The sequence below is a fragment of the Xenopus laevis genome, chromosome 4L (assembly GCF_017654675.1).
Source record: "Xenopus laevis strain J_2021 chromosome 4L, Xenopus_laevis_v10.1, whole genome shotgun sequence".
Taxonomy (NCBI): Eukaryota; Metazoa; Chordata; class Amphibia; order Anura; family Pipidae; genus Xenopus; species Xenopus laevis.
Window position 1 is genome coordinate 86,370,838 of NC_054377.1, and position 26,263 is coordinate 86,397,100.

At 36.0% G+C, this 26,263-nt stretch overlaps 1 protein-coding gene across 4 annotated transcripts in view; it reads left to right on the plus strand.

Moving 5' to 3' along the window:
- Nucleotides 1–26,263, plus strand: part of eri3.L (ERI1 exoribonuclease family member 3 L homeolog) — a 194,540-nt gene that overhangs the window by 19,454 nt on the left and 148,823 nt on the right. For all 4 annotated transcript variants that reach the window (XM_018258355.2, XM_041590438.1, XM_018258354.1 and 1 more), the window contains exons 3-5: nt 6,790–6,906; nt 11,791–11,850; nt 14,424–14,515. In XM_018258355.2, the coding sequence (XP_018113844.1) occupies nt 6,790–6,906; nt 11,791–11,850; nt 14,424–14,515 (269 nt within the window). The remainder of the gene's footprint in view (nt 1–6,789; nt 6,907–11,790; nt 11,851–14,423; nt 14,516–26,263) is intronic.

Here is a 26,263-nt window from a genome sequence, read left to right on the forward strand (position 1 = left end):
GCCCTGGGGGACCCGACCCCCACTGACCTCATGGCTGCCATTCTACAGTGTCAGACCTAAGGTAGACTTATCCCTGATTAAACAGGACCTACAAACCATATGTGAGAGGACCGGTCAAGCAGAGGGTAAAACACTAAAACTTAAATGCATAAATAAAAACTTTAAATAGAAAAAAAATTCTGAAGCCTTCCGCAAATTGTTTTATACATGTAATAGAAATAGCCCTTTCCAATCCAAACACATACACCTAATAAATAAGGATCTATTAGAACGAAGCGGACAGAAAGGGCCTTGGGCAGCACCAGATTGAAATCATATCTTCTATAGAGCTTCTCTCAAATTAATTCTCTATTTTGACACCCACAACTGCCACTAGGTAGCAGTTTACATTTCAAGGTGGACAGCTTTAGCACAGTACATTTATTCAAATACACACACACAAAAAATAATTGTAAAAAATGGAAACCAATTTCAAATTGTTTTAAGATACCATTGTCTTTATCATACCAACCAGTCTACAGTCTACATTTTATGAAGAGTAAACCTTTAAGAAAAGTGTGCTAGAATTCTGGTTTCTGAAGGTTACCTAATATAGAATATTAACGTGTGTGAAATATTGAATTTTGGTGAGCTAATGGCTTTATCTATTTGGAATGGATATTTAGGCTTCCTCAGGAATCTTCGATTGTAATTTCATAATAGTGTACAGGTTTTGGAACACTGAATTAAATAAAGAGACGAGAGATGAATTGTACCTTTAAAAGATCACAATGCTTGTCTGTATTAGTGGGAGAGAAGATCCCTTGTTCTCACAAGATTTCTTCTATTCTAATGAAAGTTTAAATGACTCTGCTGGGTAACCGTTAAAGAAGTGTGTCTGTATCACAGAGTGATGGATATAAACAGAAATGAGAAAATGATACCTTACTTGGAATAGAGCACACTATTTTATTTAACTAATCAATCAAAAGAAGGGCTGCATTGCCTGATCCATGGGTGCCAACCAAAACAAGTGGAAGTTATGGGGCTGTGATTGTGGGCCTATTCTGTGAATGAACAGCCTCTGCTGGATATAAATTTGGAGCCTCCATTGAATTCAGTACCAAGCTTCATTAAAAATAACACTTGGCTACTTAACTCTATATTTGAACCCAAAAACTCTTTATCTCAGTTAACCCTTTTATGCCACTTGTAATTTAATAAATGGGTGCTTTTGTGTGATCATCATAAAAAATAAGAATCAATATGTGGTTTCCAGATCAGTTAATGACTTCCCCCTGCAGGGGCAGCAATCAAATACAAATGGCGACTGTAGCCTCCTAGCTTATACTTTTTTTTAATCTGCAGTTTGTGTCGGGGCTCAGTCCAAACTGCAACATGAATAAAAATGAATGCTAGCTCCTTGCTAATTAAGCATTTTTTTAACATCCCCACTCCCAATCAGGACAATTTACCTGCAACCATTCTTCTATATTCTGAGATGCATCAGACATCTACAGAACCCATAATTTATATCTAGTCTTTGCACAGGGATAATTGGAGCAGAAAAAATATCATCAATCTCGGAGACAATAAATCAAACAAAATCATATTAGTCCATTAAAAGACAGTTCCATAACATTTAAACCAAAACCTTACTGTTCATTTTCATTATGATCCTCCATCTCTCAACCTTTCCACTTTGATTTTTCTAAACTAAATAAAAGCAAGAACATTTGACCCCTTTTCTACTGCAGGGGCTTAGAGAGAAGTTTAGCAGTCTCCAGTGCTGAATAAAAATGAACAGAAAGATGAATGTGCGGTAGTTGTACTGTCTGTCGAAAATTGTGTTTTCTCAGTGCAAATATTAAGAAATGTATTGACTTATTTTACGTGTGTTTTATGTGTATGCACATAAAAAATAAATAACATTTTCCTTATTGGTAATTTTGCTTAAAAGATTTATATAAGCTGACCTATACTGATCACAGTTCAGTTATCTGAACAGATATAAAACTGCCACAAGAAGGACAAGATGCTTAGACAATGTTTAGGCATTATTTCATATGTTGGACTCTTACATAGTAACATAGTTGAATGACTTTAAAGGATACTGTCATAGGAAAACATGTTTTTTTTCCATAATGGTAACACTCCAGCAGACTTCTGCACTGAAATCAATTTTTCAAAAGAACAAGCAGATTTTTTTTATATTTAATTTTGAAATCTGGATTGAGGCTAGACATATAGTCAGTTTCCCCGGTGGCCCCGGTCATGTGACTTGTGCTCTTATAAACTCCAGTCACTCTTTACTGCTGCACTGCAAATTGGAGTGATAGCAGAAAAATTGGAAGGTATCCAGCAAACAGCTCCCTGGTAGATATAAGAACATCACTCAATAGTAAAAATCCATGTCCCACTGTGACTCCTTCAGTTTCATTGAGTAGGAGAAGCAATACCCTGTCAGAAAGCAGTTCCATAGTGCAGCACTGGCTCTTTCTGAATGCACATGACCAGGTAAAATGACCTGAGATGGCTGCCTACACACCAATAGTACAACTAAAAAAATATACACTTGTTGGGTTAGGAATTCAATTTTACATGGTAGTTGAATTATATATATATATATATATATATATATATATATATGTGTGTGTGTGTGTATATAACTTCATGTTCACCTTAGGCTCTGCCCTTGACATAATTCATGACAGAATCCCTTTAATTTCATAAAGGTGATCTGTCATTGGTATTAGGAAAAAATTCCATAATTTGTTCCAAGATGGCATGCATGTTTTCTGCATTTATTTGTATCTATCTTCAGTCACTGCCATCTTCAGTTCCCTTGTGTGCACAGCCATATTAGCCTTGTATAAAAATCAGTCTCAATTTTCAGACTGCCAGATTTTCAGATCGGCTGCCGGAGAGGGCCCATACATGGTCAGCTAATATGCTGACTAAAGGTGGCCATACATGGCTGATAAAAGCTGCTGAGGAAGGGGCTGCATTCTTGGCCTTCTGATCATTAGGGCCCATGATCGGATCAGCCCGATATCACCCATTCAAGTGGGCATATTTGTGCAAGATCCGCTCGTTTGGTGACCTCTCCAAACAAGCGGATCTGCCCATGTATGGCCACATGAGCAGACTGAAGGAGGCTGAAACATCAGAGCAAATCTGCCTGTTTATGGCCAGCTTCAGACTATGCATTCCCAGCACCCCTCCATCATTTTAGCTGGGAAGAGAATTGTGGAACCTAAACCTGTGCCGTAGCTTGATTCACCAATAATGCCTGATCTTTAGCGCATAACAATGCTTTTTATAAATATATGTGTGTTATTTTTTAATTTTAACCAAGAGTAATTTAGGATCATTGGCTGCCATTTAAACTGCCTTTCATCAACAAAAAAAATTACATTAATATACTGGGAATTGCATAGTTATTTTTTTCTATTTTGCCCCTGAGAATTTGGCATTAAATGTGTTAAATCTCCAGTTCTAGGTTAAAAATGGATAAATGTGTTAATAAAAATGTCCGCAAAGTAGAAATGTTGGCTTTTTGCTGCTTGATTAAATTTTGCAAACTGTATTTGAATATTAAAAAGCAATAGCTATTACTTTTTTAATGTGGCTGCTCATGACATCAGTCAACACATTCATTTGCATAACGCTACACCCTCCGTGCTTCTGTAGAAAAACAGAGCCTCATTGCTGTGCATCTTTATTAGCAAAAACTGACCAATCCATCTTCTTAAGGCACAAAACAACCTGTCACTTTCTTTAGAATGTGCAATGGGTAGAATCAAAAGGGACATTAAAAATGGGATGAACAACCAATAGTGATGATTATGCTTTTGTCTATTTAGTTTTCTTGATATTTGTTTTATTGTTCTGTTGAGTTTTTTCATCTTTATTCAGGAAGTTGAGTTTTGTTATTTTGTATGCCAGTATATGCAATATGTGCAAGGCAAAAACAACCTTGAATGCAGATGTTTGGGTTCAAAAATTTGTGAATGATAATGAGCCAGTGCCACAGCATATAGCAGTAATAACAGCATCCACAAACTCTTGCTAATGTAACATTCTTACTTTATTACTCTGAATATTTGTTGTTGTAACCTCTGTGATTTTGTAACTGAAATGTAAAAATATACTGTAAATGAGCTAGTGTTGAAGTGCTATAAATTGTTATGCAACCTAAATATATAACAGTATTTATTGGTGGAAATACATTGACATCTTTTTAATAAGGGACTGAGCAGTTGTTTGCAGCCTTGATGTGCTCATTCAACCAGTACTATTAAAAATAGCATCAGAATGCAAGTTTTTTTTCCCTTGGCCTGCCAATGTTACATCCACCAGCTGAGGCTTACTTGACCCGAGCATTTGTTCAAATGTCAGAATAATAGCCAGAAAGGACAGGGCTTGAATAGAAAGGTCAAATAATAATGCAAATCTGACTTCATAGTCTGGCTGCTGAGGTCTCTCAACCTAGCAACCAGTTAGCAGTTTAGTTTTACTTTAGAAAAAGAGAGAAGAATGGAAAACAGAGCACAGAGATAATAAAGGAACAGTAATTACAAATGTACTTGGTTTATTTTTAAATAAATCTACATACCGAATTATGGGTGGGAGAAAAATAAATTGTGTTAGGTTCACCTTACCAGAAGCCATGTGTTTTTCGTTTCCCATTTTCCTGCAGGGCTCGATAAGTTGATACAAACTAGCTATGATGTATATAAAAGAAATTAGTATAGGAACTCGCCATCTGACCTTAACCAAATCTCAGCATTTTACTAATATTTTTTCTTCACTTGTCCTGGGTATTCATATTATTGAAGCATTGTATCAGTAATTGTGGGAACTGAAGTCTTGGCTAAAGGAGGCGGATTTCTGCTACATTGCTTCTATAGTGAATAACAAAAGAAAAGACAGCATTTTAAAGTGATATTGACACTAAAAAACTACTTTTTAAAATATGAAAGTACATTAAATGTTACCTATAGGTCATGTTGATTGTTTTTTTTCTGAGAGGTCTGTTTTTGTAAGTTATTATTAGTTAAAGTTCCTAAACCCGACTGTTTTATCAACCTGACTGTCCCATCTCAACCTGTCAGTAAAAGTTTCTAATGCTAATGGACTCCTGCAGTATAAATATGGCAACCCCCTCATAGATCAACACAGGTCAGACAGGTAATGGAAAAGCATCAGGCCAATACTTTACAAAAATGATTATTACTAAATTAAAAGTAGCATGCAAAGCCAATATTATTATAGATGAAAAAAGATTTAATTTATGGTGTCAGTATCTCTTTAATAACAATAAAAATTTACTTTAGATTTGCATCTACTAAAAATTTTTTTCATTATTTGGGCAGACATTCATTTTAAATCTGATCTTTTTCATTTTGACATTATGGGGGTTATTTATCAAAGTTTCAGAGGTTTGTGAGCTTTTTTAGACCTCTAATAAACATGTTTTCTAATTTAGGAAAAACTCATGTAAAAAACTTGAATCAGTGTAGTCGGGGTGAAAAACTTGAATACTCAAATTGATTGATTTTTTGGCAAAAAAACTCGAATTGCTCGAATTATTCATGTTTTCAAGAAACCCACCGAAAAAAACTCGAACATCATAAAGGCTACAGACATCTTCAAATGGTTCAAGGGACCTCTGATATTGACTTCTACATGACCGTGACAGGTTGTAGATTGTTTATTTTTAGATTCAAGCTATTTCCAGCTTCAGGGATATAATAAATCTTGAAAAATTTGAAAAAAACCCCCCCCCAAAATTTGAGTTTTGACAAAAAAAATACCCTCTTAAACTCTTATTTTTTGGGGTAAAATACAACTCAACCTTTGATAAATAACCCCCTATAAATTGAGTAAAATCCAGTTTACATTTTTAAGGGGATGATAAACAATTTGTTTAATACCTTTGAAATACAAAGTAGTCAAGTTTTCTTTGAGATGCACTTCTGTATTGTGTCCTTGTTTAGACAGTTCATAATTTCTGTTTCACTATGGGACAGCTTTTGCAAGATCTTTCTGAAAGTCAGATACACAATCTGATGCTATTAGTGATTTTTTGATGGCAACAGGAGATACAAACTAATTGGAATTTACTATGATTGGAATTTACATTTGCCAAAACATGTTTTATAGTTTATTATCTCTGTTTAAAAGAGAAGGAAAGCTACGGAGGTATTTTATTGCCAATAGACTAGCTGCAATAGTGCAAGCTAGAATGCTATATTTATTCTGTAGAATGTTTTACCATACCTGAGTAAAAATCTCTAGAAGCTCTCTGTTTGTTTAGGATAGCAGCTGCAGTATGCGCTTTGTGTGACCACTTCCTGCCTGAGTCTCTCCCTGCTCACTTATAGCTCTGGGCTCAGATTACAGCAGGGGGGGAGAGAGGAGCAAACTGAGCATGCTCATGCCCAGAGCAAGGAGGTTTAAACTGAAGGCAGGAAGTCTGATACAGAAGCCCATGTGTACACAATAGAAGGAAAGAAATTTCTTTTGACAGAGGACTCAGAGCAGAATTACTTTGAGGGTTTACTGGTATATTTAGGTGGACCTTTCTGATAAGGCTTACTTAGTTTTAACCTTTCCTTCTCCTTTAATGCAAACACATTTCTTATGGCATTGAAATAAAATGTATTATTCTTCTGCTAATACTCTACTGGGCACCATTAAATCCACAGTAGTAACATTTTGCAATAATGTAAGCTGCATAACACAATATTTTCAATTGCATTCCTACTATGCTTATGAAGTGTTATTTTATATTGTTGTTCACAGGAAATAATCGAATTCCCTATTCTGAAGTTAAATGGCAGAACAATGGAGATAGAATCTACTTTTCATACATATGTTCAACCTGTTGTGCACCCGCAGCTCACTCCATTTTGCACGGAGGTAAGAAAAGATTAAAATGTAATGAAAGAGCCATATGTTGAATGTTGTATATTATGTTCATTAACTTTTTAGAAAACATGAAATGTTATAAGTATCCTGACTTCATTTAATTAGCCCTTTATTATACCATTTCATTTTTTTGACACGAGGTTTAATAGTGATATCATTTTTAGTCACACTGGAGGTTCAGATTCTTATGTATTATATAATTTAAACGGCACCTGGTAACCATAGGTGCAGGCTAATGGAGCCCATACTCCAGTTGGGAATAACAGTAGTTTATTTTTTTTTAAATTGCCCCCCCCCGCCAGCACTAGATGACCACATTGGGGCACATGCATGTGCATAATGAGCGATTGCAGCAACATGTTCATTATGCGCATGTGAGAGACGTCATAAGCGGGTAATGCGCATGTGCTCTCACCGACGTGGCCAATCGCACCGGGAGCTCCCATCTCGTGAGAGTGTTTTAGCGTTGTGGAGGGCAATTTTTTTTTAAAAAAAAAAAAAGCTACTGTTAACCCCAACAGGAGTGTGGGCTCTATTAGCCTGCACCTTTTGTTGGAGATAATAATTTTTGACAAAAGTTCAGTTGTTTTGCACTCCTTTAGCTAAGATTTGTTGCCTTTTCCACTCCCCTTGCTGAATTGGCCATTAGGGTCAAGTAACAGTGCGGTACAGGTATGGGATCCTTTTTTTTGAAAATCTTAGAATTACGGAAAGATTGTCTCTCATAGACTCCATTTTATCCAAATATACTATATTTTTTAAAATTATTTCCTTTAAAACAATTGTACTTGATCTTAAGATATAATTAATCCTTATTAGAAGCAAAATCAGATTAAAGAGTGACTGAAGTTTATCAGAGCACAAGTGACATGACTGAGGGCACCTGGGAAACTGACAAGTTGTCTAGGCCTATATCAGATTTCAAAATTAAATATAAATAAAATCTGTTTGCCCTTTTGAAAGACAGATTTTAGTGCAGAAATCTGCCGAAGAAGCACTATTAACTGAAGGGTTTTGAAAAAAGATGTTTTCCAGTGACAGTCACTTGTGTCTAGAAAGTTAATGCCAAATATGCAACAGTGAGTGTTAATGTTCAAAATATGTTGCAGGTGATGCAAAGGGGAATTTTGTCCTATATCGCCAGTGTCAGCCCCCTTCTGAGTGCACCAACTGTGTTTCCTCTGCATTTGTTGTAAATAACTTGTTTTCATAGCTTTACAAAAGTACTCTCTGCACTCCTCTACATGTTGTAGAAGTTTTCATGTAGAGAAATATACAGTGCAGCAGTATATTCTGGGTTGGCAGATTCATTTTAAGACGTTAAACTACATTTTTTCAGAAAACATTTTTTTCAGGCAAAAATTGCTTTTTATTCTGTTAACATTACCCTTTTAAGTAAATTCATGTTCAGCAGGGAGCATCTGCCACTATCAAACCTTTTGAAATAATCTCCCTAACTCTGAATAATGATCAATTAACCCAGGGGTATAATAGTGCAGTTGCTATATATAATGCCCTGGATGTATCATGTCTTTGAACTCTAAGGAAAAAAATGCATATGTATATATTTTAAAATATTAATGCATTATATCTTTGGGCTTTCAGTCTCTTTCTTTCATTGCAAAGTGCATCAAAATGTTGGTTCACTTTTCTATAGAAGCAAAATAATACATTTGTATATATATATATATATATATATATATATATATATATATATATGTATGTATGTATGTATGTATGTATGTATGTATGTATGTATATATATATATATATATATATATATATATATATATATATATATATATATATATATATATATGAGGAAAACTGAGTTGGTGGAATGGCTGTGAGCAAGGAGGGGATGATACAAAGAGAATATATGCTGGATATAGACGGCAGAATTTATTTAATTGCAGAAGAAGGGGTTGGTGGGGGCATGGAAGAAATAACAAGTGAGTGTCGTTAGGTTGAATTTTTATTAAAAAAAAAAATCTAAATTGTAAAGAATAGAAATCAAAAGCCATGCTTGACAGAAGACCATTAATGTGGAGAGTAATATAGGGGGAGACAACACTTCTAAGGGTAAAGACACAGGACTAGTAATATTTAAAAACTTAAAATCATAAGACACTTCAGAGACACTTGGGGGCTGATTTATGAACCATTCATCATTGTGTGTGTGGTTCAAGCAAATTAAAAAATTTCGAATGTGCTATTAAACCACCATAAAATCCAGTATGAATCCTTCATTGTATCAGAGGATGCTTAAGGATGGTGTTGGACCATATGTTAGAAGATTGAATGACAATGATCTAAACTTTCCAGTAAGTCACCAAGAAATGGCTAAAAAAAAAACAGGGTTCTGGAATGGCCAAGTTAAGGCTGGGTATAAATCCTATCGACATCAGATGTACAGGTATGGGACCCGTTATCCAGAAAGTTCAGAATTAAAGGAAGGCCGTCTCCCATAGACTTAATTCTATCCAAATAATCCAAATTAAATTTTTAAAAATTATTTATTTTTCTCTGTAATAATAAAACAGTACCTTGTACTTGATTCCAGCTAAGACTAAGAACATCATATTTAAAACATGGCGGAGGCAGTGTGATGGCTTGGGCGTGCTTGGCTGCCAGTGGCACTGGGACACTAGTGTTTATCCATGATGTGACACAGGACAGAAGCAGCCGAATGAATTCTGAGACACTGTCTGCTCAAATCCAGCTAAATGCAGTCAAATTGATTGGGAGGCGTTTCATAATGACCCAAAACATACAGCCAAAGCAACCCAGGAGTTTATTAAAGCAAAGAAGTGGAATATTCTTAAATGGCCAAGTCAGTCACCTGATCGATCTGAACCCAATTGAGCATGCATTTCACTTGTTGAAGACTAAACTTTGGACAGAAAAGCCCACAAAACAACAGCAACTGAAAGCTGCTGCAATAAAGTGTGAGGCTAAGCTATGCCATATTAATTTTTCATGTGTATAAGAATTAATTAAATATAAGTATATAGTTTAAATTATATTTAACAGAATAATAACAGCCTAGTTGTTTACATCATAAGGATTATACACTTTTTGGAGAAAAGCTGTTTGGCTTGTAATGTACTTGCTGAGATATTATCATCATTATCATCATCACATATGTCTCAAGTCCCTCAAAATGTTCCAGACAAGATTATCATCTGAGACCAGATGGCCTAGAGCATTCGTCACAGAACATGGACTAAAGGAAACAGGGACTTTAACCTCTGATTGGTCAGAACTGAAGCCTTTGGAGACCCCCTTACAGGGGTATAAAGGGACCAACACTGGAGGACTGTTTTTGGAATGCTTATGTACAACTTGTGTCGTACGTGAGTGTCATTCCCAGAGCGAATAAACCTTATCTGATTTCTTTATCTCATAAGTCTAGGTGGCATTATTTTGTGGAGGAGATTTCCTCGTTAAATAAAGAGACTGGTTGTTTGACAAAAGCCCTGGCGGAGCGTTAAAAAGGAGCGAAACCAGAATCTGGTGATGTCCATGAGTTTAAAGGGATCCTGTTATCGGAAAACATTTTATTTTCAAAACACATCAGTTAATAGTGCTACTCCAGCAGAATTCTGCACTGAAATCCATTTCTCAAAAGAGCAAACAGATTTTTTTATATTCAATTTTGAAATTTGACATGGGGCTAGACATTTTGTCAATTTCCCAGCTGTCCCTGGTCATGTGACTTGTGCTTTCTGGCAGGCTGCTGTTTTTCCTTCTCAATGTAACTGAATGTGTCTCAGTGAGACATGGGTTTTTACTATTGATTGTTGTTCTTAGATCTACCAGGCAGCTGTTATCTTGTGTTAGAGAGCTGTTATCTGGTTACCTTCCCATTGTTCTTTTGTTAGGCTGCTGGGGGGAAAAGGGGGGGGGGGGGTGATATCACTCCAACTTGCAGTACAGCAGTAAAGAGTGATTGAAGTTATCAGAGCACAAGTCACATGACTTGGGGCAGCTGGGAAATTGACAATATGTCTAGCCCCATGTCAGATTTCAAAATTAAATATAAAAAAATCTGTTTGCTCTTTTGAGAAACGGATTTCAGTGCAGAATTCTGCTGGAGCAGCACTATTACCTGATTCATTTTGAATTTTTTTTTTTTCCCATGACAGTATCCCTTTAAGACTTCAGGCTGTCATTGTCAGCAAAGGGTTTTTAACCAAGTATTAGAAATGAACATTTTATTTGCAGTTTTTTTAATTTGTCCAATTACTTTTTAACCCCTGAAATGAAGTGAGTGTGTTAAAAAAAAAAAAGGTGTTAGTTCCTCACATTTTTATGCAATCTCACTGAAATAAAGCTGAAAGTCTGCAGTTCAACTGTATGTGAGTTGTTTCATTTAAAATTCATTGTGGCAACGTACAGAACCAAAATTAGAAAAAAAGTTGTCTTTCCAAATATTTATGGACCTAACTGTATATTTTATGATATGTGTCTGGTAAATAGTCAATTCACGTTTCCTTGATTAAAATAATATATAGGTCCAGAGTTTATAGTGACCCAGTCAGGAACTTGAGAAATGTTATGGGGTACCTCAGTTGATGTGCTGTATAAGCCTATGATGAAATATCATATCTGACGATTTAGACCAAAGGCATTTAGTACCGCTAACTTTAATCTGGGGAAAGGGGAAGCATTAGATATCCAATCATTTCCATTTCATTATACGCTATATTTCTTCTGTTCTTGACATTCTGCGCTGGAATGTATATTAAATGGTCAAATAATGTGGGTGACTGCATTGAGTATATTCTGTAGTTTAGAATAAAGGACCCACTAAATGTCTGTCTATATACCTATATAAATGTTGCTTAATATTATTTTTCTCTTTTTGTTCAGCTGACTGGAATTATCCAAGATATGGTAGATGGACAACCAACTCTAAGTCAAGTTCTGGAGGTAAGAAACTGTATTTTATTTTTGTAACTATAGTAAAGGGTTTACAACACCATAACACCCAAAGTGTAGTGGATGTTTGATAATTATTTTCCCCAAATTGATTTTATTATTTTTCTTAAAGGGGAACAGTTGCCATTATGCAAAAATAAACTAAACTGTAATTGATATTTAATGTTTCAGAAATAATTTATTATTTTTCATTAGTCATTTATATATAATGATCTATTTCATGCAGTGCATCACTGGCAGATTTCACCTGCTGTAATTGGCTGATTTCAGCATGTGTCAGCAATTTGCAGTGTACAAATGACAAACAGCATAAGTTGATTAAGTTGATTGCAGTAGAAGAATAAAATTAGGTATGGTAAGAAGCTAATTATTTATAACTGAAAAATGACCATAAGGAATATTCCCATGCACTGAGCATATTCTACAGAACCATTTACAGTAATAGTGATCTTTTTAAACTAAAATTAAAGTGATTATTTCACGGGACAAACGCTTTAAAAGTTAAAAAAGTTAAAAACGCTCTACTCCCAGAATCCTGCATTGTAATCCATTTTCTTCAAAAGAACAGATTTTTTAATATTTAATTTTGAAATCCACATGGGGCTAAATATGTTGTTAGTTTTTCAGGTGCCTAGTCATGTGACTTGTGCTCTGATCACACTTTACTGCTTTACTGCATTGCAAAAAATGCTGCCTAGTGGTAGATATGTGAATAGCACGAAATAGTAAAACATCCAAGCCAGACTGCGACTCCACTAGTTACACTGAGTAGAAGAAACAATAACTTGTCTGAAAGCAGTTCCATTGTGAAGTGCTGGCTTTTTCTGAAAGCACATGATCAGATACATAGGCCTGAGACAGCTGCTATACACCAAAATTACAACTGAAACAAAAATACATTTATTGGTTCAAGAATAAAATATTAAATGGTGGAATTAATTATTTGCATTGTACACAGTGTCATTTAGTAATAAAAAAACTACACCATAAAAATCACAACAGAACTCCTTTAAATCTTTCTTCATTTAAACTGTTCTGCAGAACTGCCTTTGATATAAAAATACCAAAATTGTAGCAGATGCCTAATTTATTAATTTTGCTGTTGTTTAGTTTTATATATGTTAGTGTGCTTGCTCAACTGAACAGTTTTTCCTGCTGCAAACAACTTCACTATGCTACTTGGCAGTTGGATATTTCAGATTGCTAAGGGATTTTACACTCAGACTTTTTTTATGTGTTTACTCACGTTTGAGACACAGGTTTGAGTGCACTTAAGTGCCTCAGCTAATTCTTTTCATTATATTCTGCCTCTTTCTACTCATGAGGGTTCAGAATTGTGCTGCATTGCATTTCTGTTTTGTTGCATTTTTTTAGACAAAACTTGCTGCATTTTCTTGTGCTTCAAATATGTTAAAAAGGCAATAGAATACAAGATTGCATACAGAACTCACAAAAACGTTTAAATATATTTAAAAAACATATACTAATGCAATGTACTGTACCTTTTTTGCACTCAGTGTGGTTTTGTAAAGACATAAAAAAATACCTGCATGTAAGAACCCTAAGACATGCTGGGATTAGCCTGACATACCAGGTGAAATTTATCAGTGATTAAGTAACTCAGAAATAAATCACTGAATATATAAACTGTAAGATAATATAATAAATACTATTTCTAAACAGATTAATTTAATTCCACTATCATTTATTGGGTTTCTGTTTCTATCTATAGACTAGTTTGGTTGCAGAGATTCTTACACTCATCAACCTCTTACTAATGTAGAAAGAGGGTGACTGTATTATAAATGTACCCTTTGCAGACTATTATTTTTTCAGGCCCCCTTAGTTCATTGCAAAGTTGTGATTAGAAATGTTAGAAAACATTGTCATAGCCGTTGTCAGGGCAATTGCCCTAAGTGGCAATTACACTTGGGAAACCATCCAATTCCTTGGGCTTTAGAAGAGTAATACTTGCAGTACCTCTGCTTCCTCCTACCGTTTCTTTACAATCCCTAGTCAAGTTAAGAGCATACTACAAATCTGCCCAAAAATGATCAAATTCCCTAATTTCTATCAGCTTATGGAAACTTTTATATATGTGTAAATGCTATTGCATTCAAACGTAATGGCCAAATTTCCATTCCTTTTAGCAGTATGGATATGGCACTTAAACATGTATTGTTGTAGTATAACCATGGTGGAATATATAGTGATAAATAGTGTGTACACATAGCATACAATAAGTAGAAAGTACATATCTGCAGTAAAAATGATGTCCATTGATGTCTAGTAAACATCAAAGTAAGTTATTATAACATCTATGTTTTTGCCTCCAGGTTTTCTACCACTGTTGACCTTCGAGTGTTTGTCCCTCATTCTGCCCCCACCATTCTAGTAAACAACTACCAAATCTTGTTCAGAGAGTATAGACCAGAACAGATAAGATCTCAATTTTCTCCCTGTTCTGATTACAATGCCTTATCTGTGTACAGGCTGTGCACCTTTTTTAAAGCTGAAAGCTGCTCATTGCCATTTCCTTTATGGATCTTTCTCTGTTTTATCAGAGAGTCGACGAGTGGATGGCCAAAGAGGGCCTTTTAGATCCAAGTGTCAAGTCCATCTTTGTTACTTGTGGAGACTGGGATTTGAAACTTATGTGAGTAAGAAAACTACTTGTGCTCTTTGTTTCTTTATACATGCTGGAATTATTTGTGAGCATTTCTCTCTTACACTTCTCATGTGAAAAATAGAAAAAATGGTAAAGCTAAAAATACTGTTTAATAATAACACAGATATAATGAGCCATGTCAAAACCATATATTATGAATTTCTGTCCTACTTTTACACTGCTTTAAATAATATGGCCCTAAATGTCATTGTGTGATGTTAGATAACCTTGCTTTTCCTCTGGACAAATTAGGGGCACAGCTGTTCTCTGTTTTCCATATTGACTGTGAGAAGCACTTGGTTTTAATGTTTTTTTCAGCCTTCTGGGTATCAGTCAGGAGACTGTTCACATTTATGTAAAAAAAAATCTTGTGTTGTGAATTTTTGGTCATTTGTTTTTGAAATTGTATCCATTCTTTTTCTCTCAGATTTGAATATAAAGTACTGTCTGGTTGCCAGACAGGATCAGTAACCCATCGCAACAAATAAATGTAAAAAAAAAATTAAAAAAAAGATACTGTAAAAAATGTTTTTTTTAACAAAGTTTATTTTAAGATTCAAGGATTTTGGTTTGATAAAATGCAAGATTAGCAAACAAGGGGGAAAGGGTAAAGGTAGCTGAATGTATAGTTTATGTGCCATATGTTAGGAAATGTAGGGGGGAAGCCGGTTACCCCAAAAAAATGTTACGCTCTTTTGCAGCCTATCACCCTGAAAAAAAAAAAAAAAGACACTAGCGTTTTTTGGGACTTAGAAAAATTTTCAACTATTTCCTTGAGGAACTGCTATTTACTCTATTGCACTTCGTCTGATCTGAGGTGGCAAAGGCAAGTCTGGCACAAGAGGTAATGTTCAGTAAAATCTGCATCTTAGTGAATTTACGTAGTTACGTCCATTCGCCAGAGCGCAAATTTGCCTTTTGTTAGGGAGTGAAGTACTGCTAGAGTCTATCTCCTTCTCTAGTGAAGTTACACCAGAGACCGTTAGTAAATCGGCGAAGTTCCGAAATGTCACGCTGGAGAATTTTCGCAAGCGTTAGTCACTTTGCCCTTAAATTTGTCCCTCAGTGTGTTTCCTCTAAAGATGCACTGAATCCCCCTGCCATTTTGTCTATAATGTCCTCTAATGTACTTGTAAAGTGTAATCATGTCCCCTCGCAAGCGCCTTTTTTCCAGAGAAAACAACGCCAACCTTGACAGTCTACCCTCATAATTTAAGTCTTCCATCCCTCTAACCAATTAATCGCATGTCTCTGCACTCTCTCCAGCTCATTTATATCCCTCTTAAGGACTGGAGTCCAAAACTGCACTGCATACTCCAGATGAGGCCTCACCAGGGACCTATAAAGAGGCATAATTATGTTTTCATCCCTTGAGTTAATGCCCTTTTTTATGCAAGACAGAACTTTATTTGCTTTAGTAGCCACAGAATGACACTGCCCAGAATTAGAAAACCTGTTATCTACAAAAACCCCTAGATCCTTCTCATTAAAGGAAACTCCCAACACACTGCCATTTAGTGTATAACTTGCATTTATATTATTTTTGCCAAAGTTCATAACCTTGCATTTATCAGCATTGAACTTCATTTTCAAGTTTGCTGCCCAGTTCTTCAACTTAGACAAATCACTCTGCAAAGTGGCAGCATCCTGCATGGAACCTATAGTTCTTTACAATTTAGTATCATCTGCAAAAATAGAAACAGTTCTTTCAATGCCCACCTCCAGGTCATTAATAAATAAGTTGAAAAGCAAGGGACCTAGTACAGAGCCCTGCGGTACTCCACTAACAACACTGGTCCAATTAGAAAATGTTCCATTTACCACCACTCTTTGTAGTCTATCTTTTAGCCAGTTCTCTATCCAGGTACAAATACTATGTTCCAGGCCAACATTTCTTAATTTAACCAGTAACCTTTTGTGTGGCACTGTATCAAATGCTTTAGCAAAGTCTAAGTAAATCACATCCACTGCCATCCCAGAATCGAGGTCTCTACTTACCGTATATATTTGAGTATAAGGCGACCTGAGTATAAGCCAAGGTACCTAACTTTACCTACGAAAACTGGGAAACTTATTGACTCGAGTATAAGCCTAGGGTGAGAAATGCAGCAGTTTTTAGCTGAAAGAGCAAGTGAATGCTCAAAAACATGGTAAAAATGTGCATTGTTTTGTGCCAAAAAGCTAAGGTAAGCACTGTGGGATATAGCTGATATAGCAGGGAAAGTTGTCAGCAGTACAATTAAAGATATTATATCAATGTTTCATAAGTAGAATCCAAGAACCCAGCGACAGGACGCTGGGAGTTTTGTTTCTGCAACTGTTGACATGCAGTAGGTTGGCTGTTATATAAGCCTGTTGTGTGAGAGTGGGGTGCGGCTTACCTGGGAGTGCGTGCGGGGCTAATAAAGTGGAAAACAAGCGTGCGTCGGTCGGTGATGTCACACTTAATGCGCAGCAATGCGCCATGGAGAACCCGGCAATCAGGGGTATGGGAAGCACAGCCATTCGTGTCGATCAGCTAGGTATATATTTATACTGACTCCAGTATAAGCTGAGGTAGAGGCACATTTTGGGTATTGAAAAACTCGGCTTATACTTGAATATATACGGTACCTTCTCATAAAAAGAAATTGTTAGTCTGGCAAGATCTATTACGCATAAAACCATGCTGGCACAAACTCATAGTATTATGATTTGCTATGAAGTCCAGTATCTGAAAAGCTTTCCTACCACTGACGTCAGACTAACTGGCCTATAGTTTTGAGGCTGAGAACGGGATCCTTTTTTGAATAGAGGCACCGCATTCACCAGTCTCTCGGCACTATGCCAGATCTCAATGAATCCTGAAAAATTAAGTAAAGAGGTTTGGCAATCACAGAGCTAAGCTCGCTAAGTACCCTGGGATGAATACTATCTGGCCCGGACCTTTGTAAATCTTAACATGTTCTAGTCTCTTTTGAATTTCCTCATGTGTGAACCATGCATCATTAGTTGTATTACTAGAATTGGGACTATTAAGAAGGAAACCTTTACTAACTGGTTTCTCATTTCTGTAGACAGAGTTCAGAATCTGCGCTTTTTTTTTGTTTTCATCAACCAGCTGACCCCCCTCTGATAGTAAGGGTCCCACCCTTTCCTGCTTCATTTTTTTACTATTAACATATTTAAAAAATAATTTTGGATCTTTTTTACTGCTTGCTGTAATATCCTTTTCTATATCAATTTTAGCTTGCCTTATAGCTTCTTTGCATGATTTATTGGCCTCCTTGTACCTTATAAATGATTCGGCTGTCCCAGCTAAATTGAAAGCCTTAAAAGCACGTCTTTTCTTACCCACCTCAACACCAACGCTTCTATTGAACCAAAAAGGTTTTGCTTTGCAACGACGTTCCTTGCTTACAAGTGGAATATACTGACAAGTATATTTATTAAGCAGCATTTTAAAGACTTCCCATATTTGTTCTGTGTTTAACCCTGTGAAAAGCATTTCCCACTTAATATGTTGCAGAGATGCCCTTATACTGTCAAAGTTTGTACGTCTGAAATTTAGTGTTTTAGTTACTCCCTTATAGAATTGCTTCTGCAACAGAATCTCAAAGGAGACCATGTTATGATCACTATTCCCTAAATGCTCACCCATACAAATGGTAGAGATGAGTTCAGTATTATTGGTTATTATAAGGTCCAAAAGAGTGTTATTCCTAGTAGGTTCTTGAACGAGCTGGAATAAAAAGTTGTCATTCAGCATATTTACAAACCTACTAGCTTTTTCTGTCTTAGCAACCCCATTACCCCAGTCAATGTCTGGATAATTGAAGTCACCCATAGCAACAACTTAACCCAGCTGTGAAGCCGCTTGTATCTGCAAGAGTAGCTGGGCTTCATACTCGACACTTATACAAGGTGGTTTATACACCAATGATAATTCTTTTTGTAACCTTTTGCCCAGTCAAAATCTCTACTCAGAGGGATTCTACACCCTCACCAGTGCCAGCTATGGTTATTTCGTTAGCGCATGGCTTTAATTCAGGCTTTTCATACAAACACACTCCTCCACCCTTTTTAATCCCTCTGTCCCTCCTAAAAAGGGTGTAACCATTTAAATTCACAATCCAGTCACATGTTTCATCCCACCAGGTCTCCGTTATAAGAATTATATCATAATTTTTAGAGCATGCAATTAATTCTATGTTCAGTTTGATCAACTATTATGCTAGTGTATAACTGAAATAGAAGTTTATAAGACATATGTACTGATTATAACAGCTATAGTTTATAGTCATAACACACATTCCATAAAAATATACCAAAGATATTTTACCCATATAAAGTTGAGTCGCTGCCCTTCTGATACATTCAGTTTACTGTGCAATGCAGAATACTTTCCTTGATATATTTGGACCTAATGAGTTTTGATTGGTATCAAGCCATTAATATCAGAAGTCAGAATTTTGGAAAAAGGCAAAGATCAAAAGCAAATGATTATAGCGTCTGTTGCTACTTTCCCCTCAAACATTCGATCTAATGATGCCTCTAAAGATATGAATTATAATTAGGGGTGTGTATTAAGATTGTTATTTTTATTGCGCAGATAAAAGATCAGCACTCATATGGCAGTAAATTGATATCTGGAATGTGTTAGTGATGGTTAGTTTTATTTTTGCATCAATTTTCAAATTTAGAGCTTAATAAGAAAATAAAAAATAATGAGGGACAGACAGCAAATGGCATTTTTATAGTGTCCTCTGAAGAGGGAGATGAGACTCAAGTGTAATTTAAGAAAAGCCACTGGAGCAAATAGAGATTATCAGCCCAATGTCCTTTTTTATTTGAGTGTATTACTGCTAAACATGAATATAATATATTCAGGTATTCTCAGTAAGTAGTTACATTTTTATTATTGTTTTATAAATTGTGGCCCAGCATAATCAGATTTGTAATTTCAAAGACTGATTTCCAGCCCAAGGCAAGGGAAGCAAAGCCCTAAACTGCTCCATATCCTTTTGGATAGCAGCATAATGTACTGGTGTTTGGCATTATAAAACCAACCAATAAACTGTAAAAGCAAGCCAGTACCCTAATAGGTTATGCAGTAGAGGCTACACTTTTTAGACACACCACAAGGCCTCAAGCATTTTTCAATGACAAAAAAAACCCACCACAAACAGGACGAACTGCACTCACAATTGCCAGGTTTGTGGTCAGCTGTTTGTTTAAATGTGCAATGGGGCAGTTTTATGAAAATAATTTAGTGCTCCTGTTAGTGTAGTGGTTTCAGTATCACTACATTTCATTAGCCTCGCTTCAACTCAACGCAAATTTTACTCTGGCGAGCAGAGAATTACCGAAACTGTACCACCTCCCCCCATTCAATTGAATGGACAATGTGTGAGTGTGCCAGTACTGGAGTTGTTCAGCCTATAAATTAGTGGATCTTCAGTATTGGTGCTGTCAGGCTATCAAAATTTGATCTTAGAACTTATCTTTGTTCTTCCCAGACAGCAGGGGATACTGTAATTAGGGACCCTGTGGCAGTGGTAGGACCTGAGATGGAAAAGCTTGATTCACATTGCAATCAAGCAATGTCATTTACTTAGGATGATTACAAGCTTAGTAAATGGTAATTCATTTTCTGAGAAATTTGCTTTTGACAGTAGCAAATTTTTTTAAAGTGGGCGACAAAACTTCCTCTATGTCATTGCCTTAAAGGTACCCTATTACCCTCTCCTGCACCTTGCACTGCTCTTTATCCTGCTGTTGTCTCACATAATCTAAGTGACATACTCTCCAGTATGAATTGCTTGGGTCTGAACCATAAAACTGTATCTTTCATCACAGCTATCCTGGCCACAGGGATAGGGAATAGGGAAGTTATCGGTATCATTTGCTCTAATACATGTTTTGTCGCAGAAATGTACTTTTTTGTTGCACTGCCTATATCTCTAGTCATTTATCATTTGCAGACATCTCCCTAATTTAAATCTCTGCCCAGAACCTCTCCCTTGCCTGATAAGGGCAGTGGCTGAAGGGTAAAATGCCTCGCCTTTTGAAATAATTGAAATCACTGGCAGTATGACCAACATGTAACTAAATCGTCCAAAGTTGCATCTGGAGGAAACTTCAGCGATATGTTGGTCATACCACCACCGATTTCAATAGGAGAGACATTCTGGGACATTTGTCGCCCACAGTCGATCATAAATAATCGCAGGGCGACAAATCTCCCATGTCAGCCACTGCCCTAAAGGTCAACCTTGTTTGTTCGGGTGCTTCATTTTCTTGTCCAGTTACCTGCTTCTGGTAATGTCCTTTGTTACTTCTGTTGTCCTACTGTCTGACTCTGTCTTTCCTGAACATGAAAAATCAAATGAGGGCCTGTTGACCAGTTGGCTGCCAGAGTACACGTTGTCAAACTGGGCAGTGTTATTATCATTATGCCATTATATCTTGAATTCCTGTCATAAACAATGATAGAACCAATAAACCAAGATGGTTTTGATAAAAAAAAAATTGATAGACTGTCCCATTAAACAGTGCCATGCAAGCTGAAAACACATATCATATATATGATGAATTGCATACAGTTGCATCCATGAACACAAGCGGACCCTGAAAATACAGGTAATTCCAGGGTTTCTGTGGCTTATGTTCAATCTCTGTTCCTCACTTTGCATGCCATTTATAAAAATATACGCAGATTTATGTTTTTCATTAATATTTACTTTTACATATTACCCGTAAGTGCCTATTATTATGGTTTTAAATCCTATCCAATTTTTAAATCCAATTGTAATGTTTTTTTAAATTTAAACTATTTAAAATAAATACAAATTAAATATGCATATAGGACATAGTACAATTCAAAAATATATATATTTTTCTAATATTGTTTTGACTAGTAAAATACCTTTAATCAAATGTATGTTATGCTTTATGGTTGTAGTTGTAGTTGTGGGCCTCTAATAGCCATAGTAGAAAGACTATTGAGATTCACAGCTAAAAACATACATACTTATTGGTGACTGAGAGGCAAAGAACACTTACTGAATTTAAATAAAAACATATTTGATAGCATAACACAAGAACTTTTTTCTCTTGATAAAGTTGGAAGATAACCAACCAAGCCAGAAAAATAGAAAAAAAAGATGAGAAATAATTTTCCTGTGTTGGAATAGCAGAAAATGTGCATTTCTTGTGCTGTATTTAGATCCTCAGCCCACACCCTCGGTCTTTGATAGGTACATGTGAAGATAGTCCTGCTGCACTGCACATGCACTGATCACAGAGGCTCCAGGTACCCCATCTTACCATTCAGCTCCACCAAAGGATTTTGCCCCAAAGTATCTGGCAGCAAGATGGCCACTACCATGTAGTCACCTAAGGGCCACCCCTAAAGCTGTTGCCCTAGGCAATGGCCCTTAACTGCCTGTGTGTTAAAAATGCCCTGTGCACTGCAGGACTGATATATTTGTTTAGGGCAAAGGTACATTGGTTGAAATTTGATGCTTATGTAATCGGCATGTTTTCAGGCTTGAATAATCAGATATGACCTGCCTTGAAGCAATTATCATACAGTGCAATTGAGAACTTTAAAGGGATACTGTCATGGGAAAAAAACATTTTTTCAAAATGAATCAGTTAATAGTGCTGCTCCAGCAGAATTCTGCATTGAAATCCATTTCTCAAAAGAGCAAACAGATTTTTTTATATTCAATTTTGAAATCTGACATGGGGCTAGATATTTTGTTGATTTCCCAGCTGCCCCTGGTCATGTGACTTGTGCCTGCACTTTAGGAGAGAAATGCTTTCTGGCAGGCTGCTGTTTTTCCTTCTCAATGTAACTGAATGTGTCTCAGTGAGACATGGGTTTTTACTATTGAGTGCTGTTCTTAGATCTACCAGGCAGCAGTTATCTTGTGTTAGGGAGCTGTTATCTGGTTGCCTTCCCATTGTTCTTTTGTTTGGCTGCTGGGGGGAAAAGGGAGGGGGGTGATATCACTCCAACTTGCAGTACAGCAGTAAAGAGTGATTGAAGTTTATCAGAGCACAAGTCACATGACCAGGGGCAGCTGGGAAATTGACAAAATGTCTAGCCCCATGTCAGATTTCAAAATTGAATATAAAAAAATCTGTTTGCTCTTTTGAGAAATGGATTTCAGTGCAGAATTTTGCTGGAGCAGCACTATTAACTGATTCATTTTGAAAAAAAATGTTTTTCCCATGACAGTATCCCTTTAAGGGGACCCGTCACCCAAAAACATTATTCAAAATCTTATTTTATCACATTATTCAAGCAAAATTAACTTTAATTACACTATATAAATAATTTGAATCTGGTTTCCTTCAGTCTAGGAACTCATAATTATAACAAACAGGCAGGAGCCATTTTGTGGACACTGTTATTAAGACTAGCCTTGCAGCATCTCAAAATCTTGTTTGTGCACCAGAATGGGAGACCCAATGTTCATCCCCATGCCCCAGCTACACAATTAAATGGTGAAGAGAATGGGGGAATGTGGGGAGAGCAGTGACATCTAGGAAGTGCTGAATGGAAAGTGAAAGTAATTGTCTGCCCTACCTCTAGGCATAGAGGAGGGGCAAACAATATTTGATTGACAGCTGATATTTTAAATGAGCTTACAACAGCTATGAATGCTTTAATTAAAAAAAGAAATTGGATTTCATGTTTAATTTTAAAAGGAATTTTATGATACAGCTTTTTGTGTCTGGGTGACAGGTCCACTTTAAGGTATTTTTGGCTCTGCATGTTTAGGTATCCAACAATAATCACAGTTGGTTAAGGGCACAAAATCATCTTATACTTAAGTGATTCAATGAGGTATATTAGAATAAAAAATTATGTTCCATTGGTTGATTGGGATAGTGGGTGTACCAGTAGACTGAACCCTATAACTCAAGATATATTTAATCAGGCAACATTTGAAGTTTCAGAAAAGATTTGGGTAAAAATTAAGCTCTTAAACCTGGAACTAGCCATAGAACAGAGAAACACTGCATGCTTGCATCGGACACTGCTTTCCACAGAGATGATACTTGCTTCTTGTTAGGAGGTGTGATCAGTGTCCTTGGTCTGTTTCACAGCAGACAGTACATTGACAAGTCTCACATGGACCTAAAGAGGAAAGGAACGCTGTGGATACACCTAAGTCAGCTCAAGCCTTAGAAATGGCACTCCTGGACTCTTATCTCTCCAGCAGTCCTCTTCTAATGTGCCATGACATGCTTCTGAAGACAGAGAGCTGTTTGCAGTCACCACCAGGATTTGTTAGTAATTATTTTCACAGTGTCACATTGCTGTCACTCTCTCGGAGAGACAGAACCTGCCTCGGGCTGCCTACAAGAGAGAATGAGCCTAGAAAAGAAACTGCTTGATTCACACAGGTTCTCTGCATCCACCTTTTCAATCCTCCTCTGCTTTGTCATTTTGAACTAGACTTTTCCTGCTTGCAATTTTATTTATTTAGTATTTCAAAGCAAACATACTTGTATTCAGCTACCAAGAGCTACATAATTATTGTATTAAATTAACAGTTTACACAACAGTGCACCCCAATTCATATTCCCAAGTTCACAAAATATCCCTTTACATTTTTAATTTGTTTGTTGCCTGCAGCAAGTAAGGAAAATGCACCTCTTTCTGAAAGGTCTGTTGCACAGCAAACCTCTTTCAAACGAATCTTGGTAAAAAGTTGCACTTTCTATACAGAATTTTTAATAGTTAAAAAAAAATAAAACAAAATGACCTGCTACCTCAGACCCACCATTATATTGGTTGACACCATCACCCGACAACTTATTTCTCAGCTTAACAGATATAGGCTGTGAATAACAAGCATGTACAGCTTACTAAAAAAGACTGCTACAAAACATTCTACAGGTATACCCTGTTAAAAAAATAAACACTATTGTCAGTGCTGGGTTTCATTGTATTCTTTCTGCTAGACTAAAATGTAAACCATATACTGTATATTTATATGTTAATAAGATATTGAATACAGACTCAACCCAAATGCATACATCAAAATGCCCACCATATAACTGTAAATTTTCATAATTTTTTTTTAGAATTTGCCACTACACATGCGTCTTTATCAATGTATATTTTGTATATGTTGTTTTATGTTCAGATCATGAGGTTGAGGTCCAGCATTTCATCAGTGCCCCTTTACTTCATACCAGAGTTACAAACGTATGAAAACACTATTGTGTTAAGAATTCAGTCATAGTCTTATCTACACATGAGAAGAAATTTTGCAATAGATGTGAAAATTAATTAAATGTAAATATTACAGTACCTATGTGGAATAACATTTTAATTAATACATTTAAATCTTCCAGATCATCAAGGGCTAGAGACGGTGCATATAAAATAATTACTAGATGGCACTATACCCCTGTTAGGTTAAGTAAAATGAGCCCAATCTTGTCCAGGTTTTGCTGGAGATGCAAAGATAAAGAAGGTTCTCACTCTCACATTTGGCTTATGTGCCCAGCCTTATTACAATTTTGACATTGGTAATTTCTATAATTAATAAAGTCACATGCTCCTTTTTGGATATTAATAATCAAACCCAAATCCTATTGAATTTATCAATTATGGAAGATAAAGTTATCTCCAATCCTCTTACTTTGCATTTATTGCACGCGACCAAATCTCTTAAACCAAAAAAATGGAAATCATTAGAAGCTCCCACGATAGTAGATTGGATTTCCTCTGTGGAAGACATTAAACAAATTACTCATATAATACATAATAATATCGTCTAAATTTGGGAAACATGGTCCCCTTGGATAAAATTCATGGAATCATCAATCTCTTAAGTAAAAAAAAAAAATGCATGTTTACCATATGTGTAATTAATGATCATTATTGGTAAAGCTAGTAAAGGTGATATTTAGAATGGATCTGGGGGGTTATTCTTGCTGCATAGATGTATAGCGTTTTTTTATTCGTTAATTTAGGCATATTTTTTTATTCCTTTCTTTTTTTGTACCCATCTTTTTTATGAAAATGTAAAATAAATGTGAAAAAAATAAATAAAAAGAATTCAGTCATAGTTACAATAGCATCTAGGACAGCAAACTTTACTTAATCCAAACTCTCCCCTATATATCCCTCAGCCTAGTCTTTCTGGATTATTTGTCCTCTGTTTCAAGGGTTTCCTGTTAGGGTTCTTGTGTCATTTTTAATCAGTTGATTTTGTCAAGCAAGCTACCTGTACATATAGTTCATGTTAACTATTCCTCTCTTTCTGTTTGAAAGTCACTATATAGTTTCTATATCTTTTGATTGTGTCAAATCCAGATATCCTGTCCTGTAATCTGACAGCATGACTCATTGAATAGGGATGTGCCGACCATCTTAAAACCAGCAAAACTCTAAAATGGAGCACAAAGACCTGTGGCAATTCCTAAAAAACAGAAGGCAATGTGCAGAGAGCAAAATAATGTCCTGATTGTTGCCTTGTTTTGCACTTTTAACACTGTGGTCTGCTTTGTAAATGAACCTTTTTGTCTTTTGTATGACATTTTAAAATGACCTTTTAACATTCTTTACTCTTCCTAAACATGTCAATCTGCCCTCAGGTAATTCTCGGGTATATATGACTTGTAATAATAATTGTGTGCTTCAGAGAAGTGATTCCCTCGCTCTTTTAAAGGTTGATATGGGCTAACACATTTGTGGTCTCCTAAAATAAATTTTTCATCTCTCCA